This window comes from Ipomoea triloba, chromosome 9, assembly GCF_003576645.1.
Source record: "Ipomoea triloba cultivar NCNSP0323 chromosome 9, ASM357664v1".
NCBI classification, from domain to species: Eukaryota; Viridiplantae; Streptophyta; class Magnoliopsida; order Solanales; family Convolvulaceae; genus Ipomoea; species Ipomoea triloba.
Window position 1 is genome coordinate 642,122 of NC_044924.1, and position 22,069 is coordinate 664,190.

The following is a 22,069-nucleotide window of genomic DNA, read 5'->3' on the forward strand; positions in this document are numbered from 1 at the left end:
AAACATATTTTTGCAACCCATCGAAGCACAAAGAGGACTGTCGTCATTAACATTATTCAAAATATATATATATTTAAACAAAAGGTTAAAATTAAAATGGTAAAAAATATATGCAAATATACATATAGAAATAAAAGTTAATTTATTTTGACTTTCTATATAAAATGGATTGAGGGAATAATTCTGATTCTCATCAATCATCATACACCCCGTGACTCGTATGGAAACCACAAACTGCCAGTTTGGAAAATTAATCAGCATTTTAGCTTTCTATATGGATCAGCTTTTTGCCTAGGGATGCTCTTTTCTGCCGTTACTGTGCCGCAATCTTCACCAGTCAACCCTATATTTTAGTCTCATACCATTTTCTGCTTTCACAAGACACGGAGCTCATCCTGTGCTCCTCACGCTCCACCCGTTGACACTCCACTGCATATTCGTATACTAATCTTGGATATTCCCCGCATTTCCCGATCGCTCTGCTATTACAATACAATTATACGCTGTATATATACCCAGGTGTGCTTCGCGGGAACAGACACGGCTGAGCTTTGTGCGCTAGCTGAGAAAGATGGGCGCGTCAAGAACGGGATGCTACTTACTCGCGGTTGTTTTGGCGGCGGTTATGAATGCCGCCATTGCCGGAATCACCAGCAGCTTTATCCGGAAAGTGGAGAAAACTGTGGATATGCCGCTCGACAGTGATGTGTTTCGCGTGCCGCCTGGGTATAATGCGCCTCAACAGGTCTGTTTATTCGAATTCTTGCTTTCTTATCTTCAAAAGTTTTTAAGTTTTGAAGGGAGTTAATGGAAAAATCGAGTTGTGTTTAAGTGTTTATCGAGATTAGGTATTTAAGAATGTGTAGAATGGATTGTTTATTGCGCACTGAAATGGTGGTGGTTTGTGAAAGGTTCATATCACACAAGGAGATCATGTGGGGAAAGCAATGATTGTGTCATGGGTGACTGTGGATGAACCGGGTTCGAGTAAAGTGGTGTACTGGAGTGAGAATAGCGAGCGCAAGAAAGTGGCTAAAGGAAATATTAGAACCTATACATATTTCAATTATACCTCTGGTTACATTCATCACTGCACCATTAGGAATCTTGAGGTACTTATTTCCATTTGCTTTACTTTCTTCATATATACGGAGTAATTATTTAGCTATTTGTGAATTTTGCATTTTTGCTAATAGTGATGTTGGATTGATTTCTAACTTAATTGGCAGTACAATACCAAATACTACTATGAGGTTGGGATTGGGAACACGACGCGAACCTTCTGGTTCATGACGCCTCCTGAAGTTGGGCCTGATGTTCCTTATACTTTTGGTCTTATAGGTAAACCATTCTTTACCATATATCTTGATGGGAAGTTCTAAATTAATGTTGTTTCACCAGTTCAAAACTATGTTTTTGTCCAGGAGGGAAGTGGATGAATGTTTAGGTTTAGCTATTCATACCCTTGATATAGGGAGTTTAATTTGAAATGAGAGGAAGCATTATTATTATTAGATCAGTCTGCTGTGGTTAATACATTGCATCATAGTCTTAGCTGTTACTCTTCCTAAGTCTGTTAAGCTCTTTTGTTGCAGGGGATCTTGGGCAGAGTTTTGACTCAAACAGGACACTCACACATTATGAAAGGAATCCAATAAAGGGGCAAACAGTTCTGTTTGTTGGTGACCTCTCCTATGCAGATAATTATCCTAACCATGATAATGTAAGATGGGATACATGGGGTAGATTTGTTGAGAGGAGTACTGCATATCAACCTTGGATTTGGACTGCAGGAAATCACGAGATAGATTTTGCCCCTGAAATTGTGAGTAATAATAGAAAATCGAATTCCTTTTGCTGATATTGGATTTGGCAGTTCTAGCTAAGATTTCATTTAGATTGTTCTGCCCTGATGTTCTGACAACTAAGAGTCAATCTCTTCTCTTGCAGGGTGAAACTAAACCGTTTAAACCTTTTACTAAACGGTATCATGTTCCCTATAAAGCATCAGGTAGCACTGAAACGTTTTGGTACTCAATCAAGAGAGCTTCAGCATATATCATAGTTCTGTCGTCATATTCAGCATATGGTAAGAAAATTGACATAATTATGATCAATGAAGTTCGTTTCTTTAACAAACATTTGCTTTAATAATGAGAAGATTGTGGTGTTGCTGACTTTCTTTTGCCTTTCTCCTTTCCCTTGCAACTGGAATATATGCTAAAACTTCATGTCTTACATACAGTTATTGTTTATGCTTTTTAATCTATAGGCAAATACACCCCTCAATACAAATGGCTTGAAGAGGAGCTGCCAAAAGTTAACAGGACCGAGACACCATGGTTGATTGTTCTTATGCATTCTCCATGGTACAACAGCTATAACTATCACTATATGGAAGGAGAAACTATGAGAGTAATGTACGAGCCGTGGTTTGTGCAGCACAAAGTCGATCTTGTTTTTGCTGGTCATGTTCATGCTTATGAACGCTCGGTTAGTTGAACAAAACCTTGTCTAATATGTTGAATACCAACGAAAACATGGAAAAATTAATGTTTTGCTTGCATGCTCAAGTCCAATAACCAGCTTCATTGTTAGTAGAAAACACTTGTGATACTGAGTCTTGTTTTACATGTTGCTGTCGACTGCAGGAGCGCATATCCAACGTGGCATACAACATTGTAAACGGGAAATGCACTCCTGTCCGAGACCAATCTGCCCCGATATACATCACAATTGGTGATGGAGGAAATCTTGAAGGCTTGGCCACCAAGTGAGATATCATTCTGTTTCAGATATCTGTCAAGTTTATACCTTCATTGATCTGATGTGATCTCATTTGCAGCAGCAGCAGCAGACTAACTGATCTCGCGTTTATTTTTCACTTGCAGCATGACAGATCCACAGCCAGAATACTCAGCTTTTCGTGAGGCGAGTTTTGGGCATGCCACACTTGACATCAAGAACAGAACCCACGCATACTATAGCTGGCATCGCAATCAAGATGGATATGCTGTAGAAGCAGATTCAATGTGGGTTTCCAACCGATTTTGGCATCCAGTTGATGATTCTACAACTACCAAATTGTGATTGCCACAACCCAATTTTTTCACTTGTATTCTCTTTTCTTTTCCTCTGTATTTTAGTGAACTCATGCAGATTAACTTTACATCTGAATCAATAATAGTTTGAAACGCCCTAATTGGGCTTGTCATGAGAAAATCACGAAACATGTCTCAGACTTCACTTTAAATATCACCTCATAATCTCATATAAAACAGATAATTTAGAAAAGAAAAAAAAATCAACTTTGTGTGGTGAAAAAAACAAAATGTGGTATAGTATTTGATGATAAAATTGAAGAAATTGTGGCATAAAATAGAATAGTCTGGATTAATCAGCTTGGTTGGCGTGAGTCCCTTACGACAAGTCAGTATTTGTGGCTTGACAAAAAAAAAAAAGAAAAAAAAAAGAGAGAATAGAACAGTCATATGATTGTGACGCCCAACAACAAATTTTCAATAATGCAATGCCATAAGATCAAATTTCCAATCTTGATAAATAATTTTGGAAGACCAAGTCTGAGAAGTGAGAACCTTCCTCTTGTCAGGACTTGTGCACTGCGTCGTTTACCATTGTCCCACCAACCATTACGGCAGTCACTCTCCGCTCTCCACAAGTCTTTCGCATGAACATTACATTCCATTAAATGATATATATAAACATAAGAACTACTTTCTTTATGACTTTTCCAAGATACTATATTACACGGTGCATATATATATGCGTAGGTGCTGCTTAAGCACAGACAGAGCTGAGGTTTATGCGCAGTACGAGAAAGATGGGCGCGCCAAGGACGAGATACTATGTGGTCGCGGTTGTGGTGGGAGTGATTCTCAGTGCCGCCATTCTGTGCAGCGCCGGAATCAGCAGCACTTATGTTCGGAACGTCGAGAAAAGTGCGGATATGCCGCTCGACAGTGATGTCTTCCGCGTGCCTCCTGGATATAATGCGCCTCAACAGGTCTGGATATTCGCTTTCTTAGCTATCATATCTTCAAAAGTTTAAATTTTTAAGAAAACTTGATTTCAATTCTTGCTTTCTTCAAAAGTTGCAAGTTTTAAAGAAAATTGATAGAAAAACAGGCTGTTTTTGGGTTTTTTAGCTGTATTGAGGTGTTTAATTATCAAGATTAGGTATTCAAGAATTTGTAGAATGGATTGTTAATTGCGCACTGAAATGGTGGGTGGTTTGTGAAGGTTCATATCACACAAGGAGATCTTGTGGGGAAAGCAATGATTGTTTCATGGGTGACTGTGGATGAACCGGGTTCGAATACAGTGGTGTACTGGAGTGACAACAGCAAACACAAGAAAGAGGCCAAAGGAAAAATGAAAACCTATAAATACTTCACTTATACTTCGGGTTACATTCATCACTGCACCATTAGGGAACTTCAGGTGCTTATTTCCATGTGCTTTTCTTACTTGCTAATTCTGAATTTTGCATGTTATACAACTTTTCTGATTTGTGTATATTGGAACTTATGGGGGATTGATTTCTAATTTAATTGGCAGTACAACACCAAATACTACTATGAGGTTGGGATTGGGAACACGAGTCGAACCTTCTGGTTCATCACACCTCCTGAAGTTGGGCCTGATGTTCCCTATACGTTTGGTCTTATAGGTAAACCATTCTTTATCCAATTGTTATATCATGGATCAGGGTCCACAGTGCATTGTTAGTCTTCTTAAGTCTGTTGAGCTGTTTTGTTGCAGGGGATCTTGGACAGAGTTTTGACTCAAACAGGACACTCACACATTATGAAAGAAATCCAAGAAAGGGGCAAACAGTTCTGTTTGTTGGGGACCTCTCATATGCAGATACTTATACTAACCATGATAATGTAAGATGGGATACATGGGGTAGGTTTGTTGAGACAAGTGCTGCTTATCAACCTTGGATTTGGACCGCAGGAAATCACGAGATAGATTTTGACCCTGATCTTGTGAGTAATAATAGAAAATCAAATTTTCATTTTGATGGTTCTGCCATGATGTTCTGACAACTAATTAAGGGTCAATCTCTTGCAGGGCGAAACAAAACCCTTCAAACCTTTTACTAATCGGTTTCGTGTTCCTTATAAAGCATCAAATAGCACTGCTCCTTTTTGGTACTCAATCAAGAGAGCTTCAGCATATATCATAGTTCTGTCGTCATATTCAGCATATGGTAAGAAAACTCTTTGTTAATTATATATGGGCTCTGTTTTACAAAGCTTATTTAGGAGCTTATAGACTAATAAGTTCATGCTTTTTAATTTATAGGCAAATACACCCCTCAATACATGTGGCTTAAACAGGAGCTGCAAAAAGTTAACAGGAACGAGACGCCATGGTTGATTGTTCTTATGCATGCTCCATGGTACAACAGCTATGACTATCACTATATGGAAGGAGAAACCATGAGAGTAATGTACGAGGAATGGTTCGTGGAGAACAAAGTTGATATTGTTTTTGCTGGTCATGTTCATGCTTATGAACGCTCGGTATGTGAAATCAAACCTTATTGTCTAATTAATATGTTGAAAACCAACAAAAACATGCAATATAGTGTTATGATTGTTTTACATGTTTATGTTTCGTTGCAGGAGCGCATATCCAATGTGGCGTACAACGTTGTAAATGGGAAATGCACGCCTGTCCGGAACCAATCTGCCCCTATATACATCACAATTGGTGATGGAGGAAACCATGAAGGCTTGGCCACCATGTGAGATATACTGAGTATCATATATATATCATTCTGTTTCAGACTTTATTGATCTGATGTGGTCTGATTTGCAGAAGACGACTAACTGATCTCGGGTTTGTTTTTCGATTGCAGCATGACAGAACCACAGCCAGAATACTCGGCTTTTCGTGAGGCGAGTTTTGGGCATGCCACACTTGAGATCAAGAACAGAACCCACGCATACTATAGCTGGCATCGCAATCAAGATGGATATGCAGTGGAAGCAGATTCAATGTGGGTTTCGAACCGGGTTTGGCATCCAGTTGATGATTCTACAACTACCATCTTGTGATACCATAACTCACAAGCCCTCAATAATAGTTTGAAATGGCCTCATTGAGCTTGTCATGAGAAAAACATAAAACATGTCTCGAAATCTATTAATATAAAAGGCCAAATTTCCTTACTCTTGCCTCGGCCTGAAATCACAGGGAGTCAAGTCCCTCTTGAGTGGGAAAATTACTGCATGGTGTAATATTTATACTGTAATGGTCAAATTTTTATATTTTAATCTATAAATTTTCACTTTAAGTACCAATTGAATTATCCGTACAAGTCACTCTTCTTATTTGTTTTCCCGACCTTGAACCAACTCAATGTCGAACCTAACCTTGTCTAGAACAGTGAAATACTGGACCTGAACTTTTCGACTTAGGCCGAACAACCGTGACACAAATGATGTGCGTGCCATTGTTCAGTCACAACTCAAAATCTGTGTGGGAAGAAAAAAAAAGGAAAAAAAAAAAAGCAATGGGCCCACTGCTATAGTCTCATGAAAACAAATGACGTGCACTAGTGCATAAGGAGAAGATTTTATGGGTCTTACATAGGTGATGGGCCCACTGCTATCGCCCATGTAGGCCCAGACATCTCACATCATACGTCACAATTGTTGAATGATGAAATACTAGTCCATACCATCCTATGTCAAAAGAACCTCAAATAATGAATAAAGTTGGAAAATAATTACCAATGCTTATAAAGTCAGTATAAAGTGGTAATAAGTCATCCCAATAGTTGTTTTTTGGGTGATTTTTGAAAAAAACAATAACGATGTAGAAGAAAAACAGTGAGGAGAGGACATAAATGAGATGCTTGCAGGATGAGGGTTTTTGGTCTGGAAATATGGGGCCCACATAGAGAGAAAAAGCGCCTCGTTCTTGCATGATGGGTAAATTGCACGCCCAACGGATGTGTAAAATCGTCTGTATTTTATTTTATTATTATTATTTTTTGTTGTTAGACTTTTTTTTGTTTCTTTTTCTCTTCCCTCACACATCTCTTTCCTAGTCATACTTGCAAAAGCTCATAAAAAATCACAACTATTAAGGATGCTCTAAGATACACCAAAATGAGTAGATGCAGCTCCGAAAAGGATAATTAAGTTAGTAAAGCCTGATTATCTTTACTTTTTAGTGCGTTAATTTATAGTACATTAAGAGGTGAAATCATAAGATAATATATCATTATTCTTTAATCAATTTGTAACAATATAAAAATAAAAAGAAAATGAGAAAATCTAGCAGATAAAGTCTATTAAGTATATTTTAAGCTGACCTGGCTGTTGTTGCAATTTATTAATTTATCATGGGCCATGCATTGTTGAAATAAAATTGTGTTTCAAATAGAAAAAAATGACAATACCTTATGCAATTGAGTCCGGACAAAATATTGTTTATTATGAATTTTATTAATATAATAAAACTATATTATAACTTTTTTTAAAACATATATATAAAGTTATTAGTCACTAGACCACAAGGTCATCAGCATTCTGTTTTACCTTTTTATGTATGAAAAAATTGTCATACGAAATACAGATTGAATAGTAATTTCGTATTTAATTTATATAAGGTTTGAGGTTTATTTTATAAATTATAAGATGCTCCGAAATGACATGAATAACGTTGCAACTTGCAATGCTGGCATTTTTAGCCGGCTAGATGATTTGTTAAAAGAATTTGGTATGAGCACTCAACTAACGTTACATCATTGCACAAATATTTATTTAGTTTGGTCATACTTATTTTTTCTTTTAATATCATATGTATTTAATATGTACTTGTTTTCACCTAAATTTTGCTATTTTTGTCTTACTTTAGTTGCTAATTTGCCATACCCTGCTAACACAACAATATATTTTTCTTTTAACTTTTCAATCCTTTTTTTTTTTTTGATGTAATAATAAAAAATTTATATTCAATTAATGGACTAATGAACACTCGTTATCACCTTATTGAAACAACTAGAATGCTCGTAAGGAGGGATTGACAATACTTTATCATTTTTTTAAGCGTGTAATTTACAAATCTGTTAAATGTTCTTATAATGTGTTCATTCTCGTTTATTTACCTATGAAGCTAGTATTGTCTTTTCTAGATTTTTGTAGTAATTTTTTGTTTCTTTCGTGTGTCTCTCGAAACAACCAAATATTAGCGGGTGAATCTGAATCGTTAAACGGACGGAGAAAGACCAGAACACCTCGTGAGTTTACGTTTAAAAAAAACATTGATAAAGACAAGGATAACAAATACAAATATTATTAAAAAAAAAAAGAAAAAAAATAGGTTATATGGTGGGCATTGCATCAACGCCAGGTGGCCTTTATATCCACGGAGGTTTAAGGGAGGGTTTAGGTCTACCAACTGGTAGTTAGGGATTGCACTCCTTAACCAATCAAATTCAAAGAAGCAAGTCAAGCAAACACCAAATCACAACAATAAGGAGATACCAAGAAACCAAACACAAGAAAGCAATGCCCAAAAAGAGAGAGGGAGATTGAAAGAGAAAGCAATGGTTTGTCTTGTTGAAGCTCTTCAGTTCTTTACACAGTACATAATAAAAGAAACCTTTTTTGGAGCTTTCATGTAGATACAGGAAGAGAGAGAGAGAAAATGATAGAAAGAGATGTGTGTACGTGCGTGATTCTGTATAGTCACTGTTAACTCTCACGTGGGTGTGGATAGAATGATGGATAGATGATATCTTTGACAAGGAAAGGAACAAGGGCAAAGGGAGTGATGATTTCTTCTGCTACTTCTTCGGATTCGCAGCACTGAAAGTTTAGTTTTTATCTTTGGCCTTACAAAGAAAGATTGGTTCCGCAGATCGGAGCTGTTCTGTTCCCCAACAAGATACATTTGATACAGGTTTCCAGGTATTGTGTTCTGTAAACAATTATTTATCTCTTTTGACTTTATATTTTAATCATTATTTTTTCTTTTTCCTGTAAATTTTGCTGAGTGCTGAAATTGAACCTTTCAGATTCTGATTTTAGCTGTTACTTAAATTTAGAACAACTGGAGTATTTATCTAGCCATAACTTTCTCTAGCTTTCTGTAAATACAATGAAATTTCCTTTTTGCAAATGCAAGAGGAGACCATCCTTCTAGAACGTTGACCTGAAATTTCTGTCAGTTGTGAAAATTCTTGTTATGTGTTATAAATGGTCTGATAAGAGTCCTTTGTATCCATGGGTTTAACATGGTTTATCTGCAAAATTTCTGCTAGGTTAGAAATCAGGTTTCCATGTGTTAATGGGTGACTTTCATATACAAGGTTTAGTCATAATTTTCATGTGTTAAATGGGTAACTGTTGATGTATTATGGGCATTTTTAATTTGCAGGATGCTATGATTGGTTTAATCAGAATCTTTAAGACTTATAAGGTGATGAGCTGATTTTGATTGTGAGGTGAATTTTGGAGTTGACCTAGAGGAAAGATGGCTACTTATTTTTCCAGTTCCAACAATCAGAAAGATGCCTCGACTTTTCTGTATTCAAGGGAATCTTTGCCTGGGTCTTATTCAGAAGCACCAGCTGTTCCTGGGAATATTATGATGTTTATGAACTATTCGTCTTCGTCTGGTGGTTTATGTTCTGACACCATTGCTGAGAGCTCTCAGGAGCAAAGTCGCGGCTGCACTGATATTCCGCCTATTGGATCCTCGGTCTCCAACCCATCATCACAACAGGGAATTTCAAACATCAGAGGGTCTCAGATTGGGGCACATGATTTGAGTATGTGGAAAGATAATAGGAATGAGATGCTAATGATGCACCAATCCATGGGAGGTGCTCTAGATGTTCTTCAAACTGCACATAGCATGCAGGGTCAAGGATTATCCCTTAGTCTTGGCACGCAAATGCCAGCGGGGATTCAAGTTGCGCCTAGCCAGTGTCAGAATCCTTCCCAAGGCTTCACGTCATTCTTGAGTCCTCCATCCATTCCGGGTGAAGGCAATGGCGGGAATAGATCTTTTGGAGATATTGATGATTCCCACGCAAAACAATCAAGGGCCATGGAGTATCTGCTTCCTGGCTTTCCGAGCAGCTATGACTCGATGAAAATGGATGGTTCTCCTTATGGGATGCCAAGTATTGGGAGGGCTTTCCCAGACTCTAAGTTCTTGAAAGCTGCTCAACAATTACTTGATGAAGTAGTTAATGTCAAGAAAGCTGTAAAGGAGCGCGGGTCTACTAAAGTGGAGGCAAATGGTACCAATGAAGTAGATGCTGATTCAAATTGTAAATCCTCAGATCCTCCTGTGACTGGATCATCTTCGAACCCTCAAGAACCAAATGAGCTCTCGGCAAATGACAAGCAGGAACTGCAAAACAAACTGACAAAGCTTTTCTCTATGCAGGATGAGGTAAATAAACTTATCCAACTCTTTGTAACTACCAGTTTCGATTAATGTCCAAGTTTCTCTCGACACACACTTGCATTTCAATTCTAAATGATTATAATGAATCCAAGCTTGAGTACTTCTCGAGGCTTCTGACACAGTTAATTGCCACAGATTGATAGAAGGTATAGACAGTATTACCATCAGATGCATATGGTGGTGTCTTCATTTGACGTTGTAGCTGGTGAAGGGGCAGCTAAACCTTACACAGCTCTTGCACTTCTGACAATCTCCCGTCATTTCCGCTGTTTACGTGATGCAATAAGTGGCCAGATTCGAGTACTACAAAAGAACCTTGGCGACCAAGATGTAGCAGATAATAATAAAGGGGTTGGAATATCTCGTCTTCGTTACGTGGATCAGCAGCTCAGACAACAGAGAGCGCTTCAGCAACTTGGTATGATGCAACCACACGCTTGGAGACCACAAAGGGGGCTACCCGAGAGCTCTGTTTCAATCCTGCGTGCTTGGTTGTTTGAGCACTTTCTTCATCCGTGAGTCCGAAATGTTATTTAGTACTTCATAGCTTTTTCCTTACCATTTTGTTAGACATATTCGAGCTCATCTAAATCGTTCTTCTTTTTCAGTTACCCAAAAGATTCTGATAAAGCGATGCTAGCAAGGCAAACTGGCCTAACAAGAGGCCAGGTATGCATATTTCATTATTTAAAGTATTAGCATATCCAGGCAAACTGTGCCACTCTTAAATTTTCCTTGAAAAAAGATGTTAATTGCTTGCATTCATGTATCATAATGATTGATGTCTTGAGTACTTGCTATGCTTTTCCGGTTTTCTTGATGTCATTATGTTTCCATAAGCTCAGGTCTCAAACTGGTTCATCAATGCCCGAGTGCGACTATGGAAGCCCATGGTTGAAGAAATATACAAAGAAGAGTTTGCTGATGCTGAATTCGAATCTAATTCTTCATCTGAAATTGCACCAAAAGCAACAGAAAGTGATACCAAGGCCTTTGATGAACAGGAAAAAGGTTTCCAACCACCAGCAGCTTCGCCCGAGGATGAGCCATGCATCAGTGGCAAATTGTTCCAGCCAAAGTCCAATCATGCTCCTAATGTAGAAATGGTGGAATCAAATATTGGCATCACTTTCCGAGATGGAGACCACGTGGAAACGGATAGTCAGTACGAGACGGGGGATCGAGGAGGGGCTGCAATTGCAAAGCCCGCCACTGGTGACAGCAGTCTTCTTCCAGATACAGTTCTGCAGTCAAGTGGAGCCCACAATAGATTCATGTATCCAGCATCTGCTTACCACATGCCAGAACTTGAAAGGTTTGGAAATGGAAATGGAAATGGAGTTTCACTAACGTTGGGATTGCAACAGTGCGAGGGCAGCCATAATTTTCTCTCAACGAGGGAAGACGACGTGTACATTCCTTCAGCTTCTTCTGTGGAGCCCGAGCCAGCTGATTTCAACTACATAGATCCCGAGAACAGGCAGCATCAGTTTGGCTCGTCCCACTCCCATCTCTTCCACGATTTTGTAGCATGACAACTGCTGTGGCTGCACTTACTATCTCTTCGAGTTTTGAAACCATTATAGGATAAAGAACGAGGACCACCTTCATATGGTGAGTCAAGTTTGAAATCTGTGGAGCACATTGTACTATAGCAAAGATTGATCTGTAAATTTTTATTTTTTTTTAAATCTTTTTATTGATACACTTGAGAACACTTGTAAGACTGTTTTGGTATATTTCAATGAGCTAAACATTGATGGTTCCATCTCTTGGATGGCAATCCTTGCTTCTTGGTGAGGGAAATAACCTTAAACATGGTTACTTTGGTTCTGGGTGAATTGTATCATCTCCTTTATCTGTATTTTATATAGCATGACAGAAAGAACCGCATTGAAAGGACAAAATCTCCTTTGAAATCCTTATCAGCATTTTTCCCTGTAAATAAAGTGTCACTTGCATCACAGTAGTATCCAATTTGACAACTGACATTTGGAGGAATTTGAATATAATATGTTTTATGATAGAAAGTGAAAGTTGTCTGGAATTCATTCACATCATGATAAAACTTCTTCTCATATTATCAGTCAATTTTGACTTATTTGACAATTATTAGTTGTTTGACTTTGTTAAATATTAGTATAAGTGTTTAATTAATTAGCTTTTTGTAACAGTTTATTGCTCTAAAATGCTAAAATTCAAAAAGTTACTCAAAGTAGCTTTTTGAGAAAATCATTTTACAAGTAATTAACTATTTTTTTTGACAAGTAATTAACTATATCAACTAACAACTAATTTACCAAACATCTTTCTACAATCAACTAATGCTATTAACTAATCAAACTCACTAACCAATAAGCTAACAGCTAAAAACTATTTACCAAAGACCCATAGCCCATATATATCCTATTAGATCCCTCTTCAAAATTTATTTTTAGGCAAAACTACATATGTTCTATTAGACATATTTATAGGGGGATTACACATTTACGGGAGATTACAATATTATAGAGTTTAGGCTCGAATTTTTTGTTATATGGTGGCCGTAATAAGTCTAGATTCTTATAAGTTTTGCGTTTCTCGATATTTTCTTATTTCTTTGTATGGAAATAAATAAATAAAAAAAAAAGAAAAAAAAAAGATTGTATTACCTTCCCCATCACTTGATTTTTCACAAATTTTAAGAATGACAATGCTGAGTTGGAAGAGAGAAGTGGAAGAAATATAAACTTTGAGTACCTCCTGCAAATCTTGAGATTTTATCAGAATAGTGGAACCCACGCGAAATTTAATAACTTCTCATCTGTCCGCGTGCGCTGCAAAACAAGCGCCCAACTGGGCACGTAAATCAGCTTGTTTTACTTTTTTTTTCCTTTTCATATTTTGTTTTGTTTTCTTCCCTCCCATATGATTTTCTTTTTCCTAATCATACATGTAAAATCTTCTAAAAATCCCAACTATTGACAAATGCCTTATGCTAATATGTTGTATCATGTTTTTGTTTCTCTAGTTTTTTTTTTCATGTAAATAAATAATTTATTTGGTTACAAAACACACCATATTTGACTCGTTAAGTAAACACGTGGTCAGACAAAAAAATTATATATATATATTAATACAAGATTATTCTTCTACAATATGCATAATTAGAGGATGGAGCTTGGTAAATTTCAAGTTTGACTTTTTACATGAGCAGTCTACTAACGGATCATGATTATAAGATGGATTTCATCTAAAACGTATTTTCATGTAATAGATGTGGGCTTTTTCTGTAAATTAAAGAAGATGGATGGGTAAAGATTGGAGTTTGATTGAGTTGAGAGGTAATTTCGTAATGATTAATCCAATTTTACTTTTTTTTTTTTTTTTTTTTTGCAAAAATACAATGTTACTTGTACGTTATGGTATTTTTTGGAGTGTAAAAAAACTTAAAATCAAGAAAACACAGCAATGTTTGACCTTAGCAGTATCGGCAAGTCGCAGCGCAGCCTGCGAAGAAGTTTATAAGGCATGCCGCATCGGAGTACAGGACAAGAACATTTTGAGCAGTGATTACGCCTTCGTGTATCGACACAGATTTTTCTCTTTTAGAGTACTTTCCTCGAACTCGAACTCGACCTCTCCGGCGAAATCCCGTCTAGATTCTCCTTTTTGTCTGTCTATGTAGTACACAACGTGGTGCTATTCGTACAGCGTCACACTCTACCCCTCAGTATCTCTCTTGTATCTCCTCTCATGGCTTCCGAGGAACAGATGTCCGCAATCAAGGTATGTGGTTTTGAGACGCTGTATGAGGTCTGCAAAATTGGTTCTTTGATGCAATAAGTTTATGAATTTCTCGCTTGATTTATTGCTACTGATGGCGCTATTTGACTGTTTTTAGGCCGCAAAGGTACTCATGGTTGGTGCCGGTGGCATTGGCTGTGAGCTTCTAAAAACCCTTGCTCTCTCTGGCTTTCAAAACATTCACATCGTGAGTTCAATTTCTGCCCTACTTTTGGAGTATTCTCAGCTTTCAAAACATGAATTTTAGGGTTTATGACCAACTTTTTGGGTTTATTGGTTTGGATTTTAATGGGTTAGAGTGGGGTATCTCTGGTGTTTGTAATGATAATACGAAGCCACTTTCTGGTTGAGTGGGCTGGAAAAACTAAGTGAAAAGGGCATACCTTAGATGGTTTTGCTTTCTGAAATTTGCTCCTTTCATGAAGTTATATTTATTTATTTGCAGGCTAAACTCAGTTGTGATTTTTAAAGATGATTCTTTGATTAGGTCTAAGTGAATTTTATTACCCCTCAACTAAAGATTCATCCATTTATGGATGTTGAAGGATAGTTATCTGAGAGTTGAAGTTAAATCTTAGGATTGGGAATTAGTGAAATTCTATTTTGAGGGAAAAACAAGAATTTCTGTAAAATGATAGGACTTAGTGAGTAGTGACTGATGAGATTTGGAGTAGTTTCATGAAATTATGAGGAATGGATGTAAACAATGGAGCTATGGCATCTGCAATGCTTTGTTGTTATGTGTCAATATGTGACAAATGAGAAAATTGGCCTGATTGTCACTGCTGTCTTTGACACTTCAATTGGCAGGACGGGTTCCACCCCTATGTTTTGAATTTTGATATCAAGTAGATATATATATATATATATATATATATATATATATATATATATATATATATATATATATACACTTTACAGCTTGGTTTATATAAATGATTAACGATTTGATCCACTTTTATTTAATTTTTGGGGTTTTAATTTGTCATTGTTCCTTGTACTACTTTGCAGGTTGACATGGACACAATAGAAGTAAGCAACTTAAACAGACAGTTTTTATTCCGGCAGTCTCATGTCGGGCAATCTAAAGCCAAAGTGAGTTTCTTCTCATATCTTAAGTTGCAATATTTTGGCATATTCAAAATTCTCCTGTTATAATGCTTTCTCAAAATCTTACCCAGGTTGCTAGGGAAGCTGTCTTAAAATTTAGGCCTGGAATAAAAATTGAACCTTACCATGCCAATGTTAAAGATCCCAACTTCGGTGTCGATTTCTTCAAGGAATTCAATGTTGTTCTAAATGGGCTTGACAATTTAGATGCTAGGCGACATGTGAACCGCCTTTGCTTGGCAGCTGGCGTTCCATTGGTTGAGAGTGGGACAACTGGATTCCTTGGACAGGTACTGTTGCCACCTTATAGATTATTCACGGGTGTTTGGTAACTTATTTTCTTGAGATTTTATACGTAACCACCATCAAGCTTTCCGATTAGGGTAAGATGAAAGTTTTTGACGATGTGTAAATAGGGAAACTGATTATGATGTTATGAGCCAGTTTGGATAAACAGCTTTAACTGAGTGCTTTGACGATAAATACTTTTTAATTTATGCTTTTTAATAAGCTCAAAACAGCTTATGAGGATTTTCCCTTTTATCGGTCTTTGAAAGTTTTTTCTTTCAACTTATTTAAATAAGCCCGATGAAATAGTTTGTGAAAATAACCTAAAAATGACTTTCAAAAGTCATAAGCTTATCAAACATAATAAAGAACAAGTGATAATTGTTGAAGTATTTGTCTAAATAGGTATGCTCTTCTAATTGCCAAAAGCAGCGTAAGTGCTTCCAACAATAGATAACAGAACCTTCAGGTTAAAAAGGAGCATTTCTCTTTTTCTTCCAGACACACATGCACATATTCCTGTCTGCTTGTCAATAATATGCATGTGGTTTTGCCTCTTGTTCCTACCAGGTTACTGTGCATGTGAAAGGAAAAACAGAATGTTATGAGTGCCAGCCAAAACCAGCTCCTAAGAGTTACCCTGTGTGCACTATTACAAGTACTCCTTCAAAGGTATTGGTGACATCTTTTCTCCAGAAAGCTATTCTCGTTAAACAAAATTGGGTTCTGCACAGTAAATTGGTTTGCTTGTTCAAGTACTATACTCTATTTGGTGTTACTATCATGTTGAGAGTATAGTTGTGGGCTCATTCTATTTCTGACATGATTATTATGTGCTGTTGAATATTAAGCAGTTTGGGCTTGTCATAAGGCTTCCACTTTGAATGATTTTGTATGACTTGTCCCTTTAAAAATCTGCTTTGACACAATTTTTGATATTTTCAGTTTGTTCACTGCATTGTATGGGCAAAAGATCTGCTTTTTGCAAAGCTTTTTGGGGACAAGAATCAGGCAAATGATCTAAATGTCCGTTCTAATGATGCTTCTAGTTCATCGGAGAATGTGGAAGATGTCTTTGAGCGTAGAGAAGGTGAAGATATCGAACAGTATGGGAAGAGAATATATGATCATGTTTTTGGTTATAACATTGAGGTAGCTCTGTCGAATGAAGAAACATGGAAGAATCGCAACAAGCCGAGGCCTATCCGCATTAAAGATGTGTTATCATCTGAAGAGACTGAACAGAATGGAAATGGAGATAGAAATTCAAAAACCAGTGATCCCTCTTCAGTTTCTGCAATGACATTACTGGGTCTTAAAAATCCTCAGGAGCTGTGGAGCCTGAAAGAAAACACTTTAGTATTTCTAGAAGCACTAAAGCTATTTTTCTCGGAAAGGCCGAAGGTTTGACATGATGCCTGCCTTTGTATGTGTTTTTTATTTCCTCTAGTTTGGCATTTACTCTGTTATGTTACATGCTTACGGTTATTAAACTCTATCCTCTCCCTTCAGGATGTTGGTAACTTGAGTTTTGACAAAGATGATCAGTTAGCTGTGGAATTTGTAACTGCTGCCGCTAATATTCGGGCATCTTCTTTTGGTATCCCATTGCATAGCCTTTTTGAATCTAAAGGTATTGCTGGCAATATTGTGCATGCTGTTGCTACAACAAATGCTATTATTGCTGGATTGATTGTGATCGAGGCAATTAAGGTGCTGCAAAATGACGTGAAAAACTATAGGTAAGTTGAATTTCATATTTTGTATTGGATAAGTGGTAAATGGGTCAAATTCCTCCAGTCCAGTTATTTACTTGAGGAAGCTAAATGCAACAATTAATTTTTTTTCCATTTTCTCTCTGTTCTTTAATGAGCAAGAAAATATTGGCTACTTTTAATATTAATACTTGGGGAAGTAGTCTTTGTAGACCTCCAAATATCCCAAGCCTATTAGTTTTGTAACATAATGGTAAATTGGTAATGTAAGTTGATGTATTACGACTGCCATTCTAATTTGTAGGATGACGTATTGTCTTGAACATCCTTCCAAAAAAATGCTTCTTATGCCCATCGAGCCATTTGAACCCAACAAATCCTGCTACGTGTGTTCTGAGGTATAAACTTCAATTCATGAGCAAAATGCATATATTTAACTGAAGTCATTTTGATATTAACTTTATTTTGATCCTGTGCTATACTTGTTAACAGACTCCTTTGACACTTGAGATCAATACTCATAGTGCAAAATTGAGAGATTTTGTTGACAAGATTGTGAAAGCAAAGCTTGGCATGAATTTGCCTCTGATAATGAATGGAGCAGCACTTCTTTATGAAGTGGGAGACGATCTTGATGAAAAAATGGTTAAGAATTATGCAGCAAACCTGGACAAGGTATGTTACTTTTTGCTTTACCTCTTTTGTTTTTGGAGTTATCTTTATGTTGTTATAGTAAAATCCTTCTATTCATTTCAATCTTTTTTAGGTGCTATGTGAGCTTCGACCTCCTGTTAATGGTGGTACCATTATCACCGTTGAGGATCTTCAGCAGGAGCTTACCTGCAATATCAACATTAAACATAGGTTTGTTGCTTCCATTAAATTTTGTTTAGTCGAGTGAACTCTTTTCTTGTTATTTGAGCTTTAAAAGTTGCGAAAACTTTGATGATATTCTATGTTTCGTTATATCAGGGAAGAGTTTGATGAGGAGAAGGATCCCGATGGCATGGTTCTATCTGGATGGACTCCGGTTTTGGCGAGTGAAAACAAAAATAAGACAACACATGACAACGGGGCAAGTTCGTCTACTGCTTCTCAAACTGCCCCTCTGGATGCCAACGAGGATGATGACTTGGAAATTCTTCCAACAGGCGGTGCAATTCCTCCTGGAAAGAAAAGAAAGTCGTGTGACACCAACCCCAACCCCGAGAGAAAGGTGGAAGAACTCGATGATGATGGGGATGGGTTTGTTGTGCTCGATGGGAACTCCGATGGTAGCAAGAAGCAGCGGGTTCAATAATATGATTTTCCAGGATGATATCTACTAGTCTCTTGTACCTTATAGGAGGAAAGAAAGTATTGATTGTTCTAGTTTTTTTAACTCCGTGAATTAATCCTTAGGTGCTGTACCTGTACGGCTTTACCCTTCAATTTTAACTTATACTTCAAACCTCGGTTGATCACATTTTGTTCCTAATCATTTTAACGAGCCTCGACTCAACTTCTCCTGTGCTTAAACAATGTACCCTTGTTGGTTTAAGGATACATGATTAGTGTTTTTGTCCTTGCATTTTCCTTCATTCTCTTCTTTCTTATAGGTACGGTACTCTTTTGCGGTTAGCTGAAAGTTATTTGATATAATTTTTTTTTTCTCAAAAACAGCTAATAGTGATCAAATAGGACCAAAATTGTCGTTTTGTTTTGCAACTTAGGAGAAGGATCCAAACCCAAAAAAAAAAAAAGAGTAATAAACACTGTACTATATGAAGGAATACAAGACTCATAATCATCTATCTGATCAACCCTACAACTAAACCAGTACAAGTTAATGAATTAACTAAAGTTAAAGACATAAAACTAACATAGTAACTAAGGAAGGATGAGATGTTGCTGTTGCTTCTTCACTCTTCAATTCAGTGCTAATACTAACAGGCTGCCGGTTTCAAACTACTCAGTAGCTAAATGGCTGAAGGGATTGTTAGAGGGGGCAGTGGAAGGCGAAATCACAGCCGGGGAATTTGGAGCTGCAAACGACTTGTTTTCTTCGTCGGTCTTCCCCATTGCAGACGCCTCTTGCAGCTGCAATGCATATTCCAGATTCCACAACACATCTCCCATGGTAGGCCTATCAACCCCGTATTCTGCTAAGCATTTCTCTGCAGCTTCTGCAAATTTCCTCATCGATTCCGGGTTTATATGCCCCACAAGCGTGGGATCAATGATCTTCTCTAGCAACCCTTTTCTCTTCCATTGCATTGCCCACTCAGCCAAGTTCATCTGGTCTCTTGGTAGCTGCGGATTAATGGCTTGCCGTGCACATAATACTTCAAAAAGTACTACTCCGAATGAATACACGTCGGATTTATCAGTTAGCTGTTGCTTTCTGAAGTACTCTGGATCAAGGTAGCCGAAACTGCCTTTCACGGAGGTGCTCACGTGATTCTGTTCCGGCGCGGTAGATGCGTTTTTGGACAGCCCGAAATCCGCCATTTTCGCAACGAACTTTTCGTCGAGCAAGATGTTCGTGCTCTTCACGTCCCGGTGGATTATCCCCTGCGCCGCGCCTGTATGCAGGTAATGTAGTCCCCTGGCGGCTCCGATGCAGATTTCTAGGCGTTGTTTCCATGAAAGGGAGGGTAAATTCTTGCCGTAAAGATGGTCCCGTAAGGGGCCATTGGACATGTATTCATAAACCAGACACATCTCATTGTTCTCGTCGCAGTATCCGATTAGGGATACTAAGTGCCGGTGCCGGAGTTTCGATAGCATCTGGATTTCCGTCTGGAATTCGTGGAAGCCTTGTTCGGATTGCGGATTTCCTCGTTTCACGGCGATTTTGGTTTTTTCATCCACTAATCCCAAATACACGCTCCCGAATCCTCCGATTCCGATGATTTTCGTCGTCTCCCAATTGTTCGTCGCCTCCTGCAATTCCGAGAACGAGAAATACCTGCCGAATTCGGTTGTTGATGAGAAGAACAAGCTCTGCCGCGATCCTAACGGAGTTCTGTTAGGGTTCGTGAAAGTTGCGTCTCCGGAGTGGACGGGAAGCAACCACGACGAGAAACTGCTCCTCCTCCGCCAGTCCTGCGGCCTCTTCCGCCACTTTACCGCCATCGCCCCTAACCCTACGAACGAGCCAAACATCATGGCGAAGCCTACGGCTGCAACCGTTTGACGGTCTCCGTTCGTCCTATCCGACGCTCTCGTCCCATCAACCCCGAATTCTCCGTCCAAACTCCCCACGGAATTATTCATCTTAAACACCTCCACCCCATTCAGGATCGCATTTCTCGTCCCCTGAGCTTCATCATCCACCGGGGAAATTTTAATCTCGAGCGGACTGGAAACCATAGTGGAATTCACCACAATATCTTTGTAATACGCCGTCGCTAACTTTCTCGTCAACGCCGATAAATCCAGCCCGGAAATCGCTATATTGTCGTTGATATACACGTTGAAATACAGCTCATTCAGCGACTTGCTAACGATATCGCAGAAATGGAGACGAATAAGATACCAGAAATGAACATTAACGTCCATTCTCCAAGTGATGTTAAAATTAGGTTTCACGGATTTGGAATCCGCGAGTTCTAGCGCCGATGCATAAACCAACGGCGGAGCAATCAGTGGCGAGCCTCCCACTTCCGGATAGGAGATGATCGCCGGCGAAACCGCGACATTCTTTCCCATTTGCCTAGGGTCAAGGTATGGAGTGTCGGGGTGCCATATTCTCTGCAAGGAGTCTTGATCGGTTAGAATTTCCGGGCCGCCCACGTTAAGGCGGTAGACGGTCTGAAAGCTGTGAGTTGAGAGCTCGAATTTCTGTGAAACGGGGAAAAGAAGGGTGGCGTATTCACCGATGAGCGGATTAGGGGCGGAGACGAATTCAATGGCGTTAACGAATGCGACGGTGCCTTTCGGCTTGAACTTCAACGGGAAACGCTCCTCCGTCACGTTGACAAGAAACTCCTTCATTATCACACTCGTATCGTTCTGAAGCTCGAATTGATGAAGAAGAACTAACTTATCGGTCTCCACCGTAAACTTGGCGGTCTTCAGGTCGTAATGCGTGGCGTTCAGGGCGAAGAAATGGAGGCGGATCCAATGCCAACCTGGCGCGGTGATCGGAAAAGTGTAGGTGGCATCCGTGGCAAAAACTTTAGCCGAGCGGTAAATAGGAGAGGCATTAACATTAGCATTAGCATTAGCCTCGGCCCCACCGGAAACCTGAATGTCTTTCCCGTCGTAAGCCAAGAATTCTGTAGTCGTATTGTCGGGTTGAAAGGTTCTGTTACCAGGGAGAACAGTGGAGGAATTGGAGCCGCAGTCGAAAAGATAGTTATCTTGCGGGATAAACGGTTGAAAAGATTTTGCCGGGAGAGCTGTGGCGGGGTCTTCTGTATTCACGGCAGGGATAACGGTGATACAATTAACAATGAATAGGGATAAGAGAAGCCTAAAGGTAGCCATTAACAATGAATAGGGATAGGGATAAGAGAAGCGTAAAGGTAGCCATCAATCATCAACCACGACGACCCTTTTCCATTTCCAGCCTCCCGCTGAGAGGAAGAAGAATTTTCCGACGAGGACGACGGAAGAGAGAAAAGAAGGGATTATGTGCGTTACAACCATATTTTAACTCCGATCCTCACAAAACCTTCACTTTGCGAATGAATGAATGACAGAGCTTGGAGTCCATTTTG

General features: G+C 38.5%; 5 protein-coding genes across 5 annotated transcripts; 4 read left to right on the top strand and 1 right to left on the bottom strand.

The window, feature by feature from the left end:
- The first annotated feature begins 207 nt into the window (after positions 1-207).
- LOC116029424 (purple acid phosphatase 2) lies at positions 208-3,222 on the top strand. Its single transcript, XM_031271424.1, has 8 exons — positions 208-745; positions 912-1,112; positions 1,230-1,341; positions 1,596-1,825; positions 1,951-2,089; positions 2,273-2,493; positions 2,652-2,773; positions 2,892-3,222. The coding sequence occupies exons 1-8, from the start codon at positions 572-574 to the stop codon at positions 3,088-3,090; spliced, it is 1,398 nt and encodes a 465-aa protein (XP_031127284.1). The 5' UTR covers positions 208-571; the 3' UTR covers positions 3,091-3,222.
- A 514-nt stretch (positions 3,223-3,736) lies between these two features.
- On the top strand, positions 3,737-6,335 carry LOC116029423 (purple acid phosphatase 2-like). The gene is made up of 8 exons (XM_031271423.1): positions 3,737-4,024; positions 4,261-4,461; positions 4,579-4,690; positions 4,783-5,012; positions 5,098-5,236; positions 5,332-5,552; positions 5,655-5,776; positions 5,891-6,335. The coding sequence occupies exons 1-8, from the start codon at positions 3,824-3,826 to the stop codon at positions 6,087-6,089; spliced, it is 1,425 nt and encodes a 474-aa protein (XP_031127283.1). The 5' UTR covers positions 3,737-3,823; the 3' UTR covers positions 6,090-6,335.
- Positions 6,336-8,517: 2,182 nt separating this feature from the next.
- Positions 8,518-12,247, top strand: LOC116030304 (BEL1-like homeodomain protein 6). Its single transcript, XM_031272523.1, has 5 exons — positions 8,518-8,954; positions 9,424-10,449; positions 10,600-10,979; positions 11,073-11,133; positions 11,310-12,247. Exons 2-5 carry the CDS (start codon positions 9,520-9,522, stop codon positions 11,997-11,999), a joined length of 2,061 nt encoding a protein of 686 aa, XP_031128383.1. The 5' UTR covers positions 8,518-8,954; positions 9,424-9,519; the 3' UTR covers positions 12,000-12,247.
- Positions 12,248-13,929: 1,682 nt separating this feature from the next.
- On the top strand, positions 13,930-18,933 carry LOC116030231 (SUMO-activating enzyme subunit 2-like). The gene is made up of 11 exons (XM_031272409.1): positions 13,930-14,232; positions 14,348-14,437; positions 15,262-15,345; positions 15,432-15,650; positions 16,219-16,320; positions 16,594-17,052; positions 17,161-17,390; positions 17,668-17,761; positions 17,856-18,038; positions 18,130-18,227; positions 18,336-18,933. Exons 1-11 carry the CDS (start codon positions 14,200-14,202, stop codon positions 18,661-18,663), a joined length of 1,920 nt encoding a protein of 639 aa, XP_031128269.1. The 5' UTR covers positions 13,930-14,199; the 3' UTR covers positions 18,664-18,933.
- A 377-nt stretch (positions 18,934-19,310) lies between these two features.
- On the bottom strand, positions 19,311-21,868 carry LOC116028948 (probable receptor-like protein kinase At2g21480). Its single transcript, XM_031270806.1, has one exon. The coding sequence runs from the start codon at positions 21,834-21,836 to the stop codon at positions 19,311-19,313; it is 2,526 nt and encodes an 841-aa protein (XP_031126666.1). The 5' UTR covers positions 21,837-21,868.
- Positions 21,869-22,069: the final 201 nt, after the last annotated feature.

Excerpts from the sequence above, each read along its gene's own strand:
- LOC116029424 (XM_031271424.1), top strand. The coding sequence starts at position 572 with ATGGGCGCGTCAAGAACGGGATGCTACTTACTCGCGGTTGTTTTGGCG. Across the intron at positions 1,113-1,229 it reads GCACCATTAGGAATCTTGAG|TACAATACCAAATACTACTA; the intron begins GTACTTATTTCC and ends CTTAATTGGCAG. Across the intron at positions 2,774-2,891 it reads CTTGAAGGCTTGGCCACCAA|CATGACAGATCCACAGCCAG; the intron begins GTGAGATATCAT and ends TTTCACTTGCAG.
- LOC116029423 (XM_031271423.1), top strand. The coding sequence starts at position 3,824 with ATGCGCAGTACGAGAAAGATGGGCGCGCCAAGGACGAGATACTATGTG. Across the intron at positions 4,025-4,260 it reads GATATAATGCGCCTCAACAG|GTTCATATCACACAAGGAGA; the intron begins GTCTGGATATTC and ends TGGTTTGTGAAG. Across the intron at positions 4,691-4,782 it reads CTATACGTTTGGTCTTATAG|GGGATCTTGGACAGAGTTTT; the intron begins GTAAACCATTCT and ends GTTTTGTTGCAG.
- LOC116030304 (XM_031272523.1), top strand. The coding sequence starts at position 9,520 with ATGGCTACTTATTTTTCCAGTTCCAACAATCAGAAAGATGCCTCGACT. Across the intron at positions 10,450-10,599 it reads TTTTCTCTATGCAGGATGAG|ATTGATAGAAGGTATAGACA; the intron begins GTAAATAAACTT and ends TAATTGCCACAG. Across the intron at positions 10,980-11,072 it reads TTTGAGCACTTTCTTCATCC|TTACCCAAAAGATTCTGATA; the intron begins GTGAGTCCGAAA and ends CTTCTTTTTCAG.
- LOC116030231 (XM_031272409.1), top strand. The coding sequence starts at position 14,200 with ATGGCTTCCGAGGAACAGATGTCCGCAATCAAG. Across the intron at positions 17,762-17,855 it reads CCTGCTACGTGTGTTCTGAG|ACTCCTTTGACACTTGAGAT; the intron begins GTATAAACTTCA and ends ACTTGTTAACAG. Across the intron at positions 18,039-18,129 it reads ATGCAGCAAACCTGGACAAG|GTGCTATGTGAGCTTCGACC; the intron begins GTATGTTACTTT and ends AATCTTTTTTAG.
- LOC116028948 (XM_031270806.1), bottom strand. The coding sequence starts at position 21,836 with ATGGCTACCTTTAGGCTTCTCTTATCCCTATTCATTGTTAATTGTATC.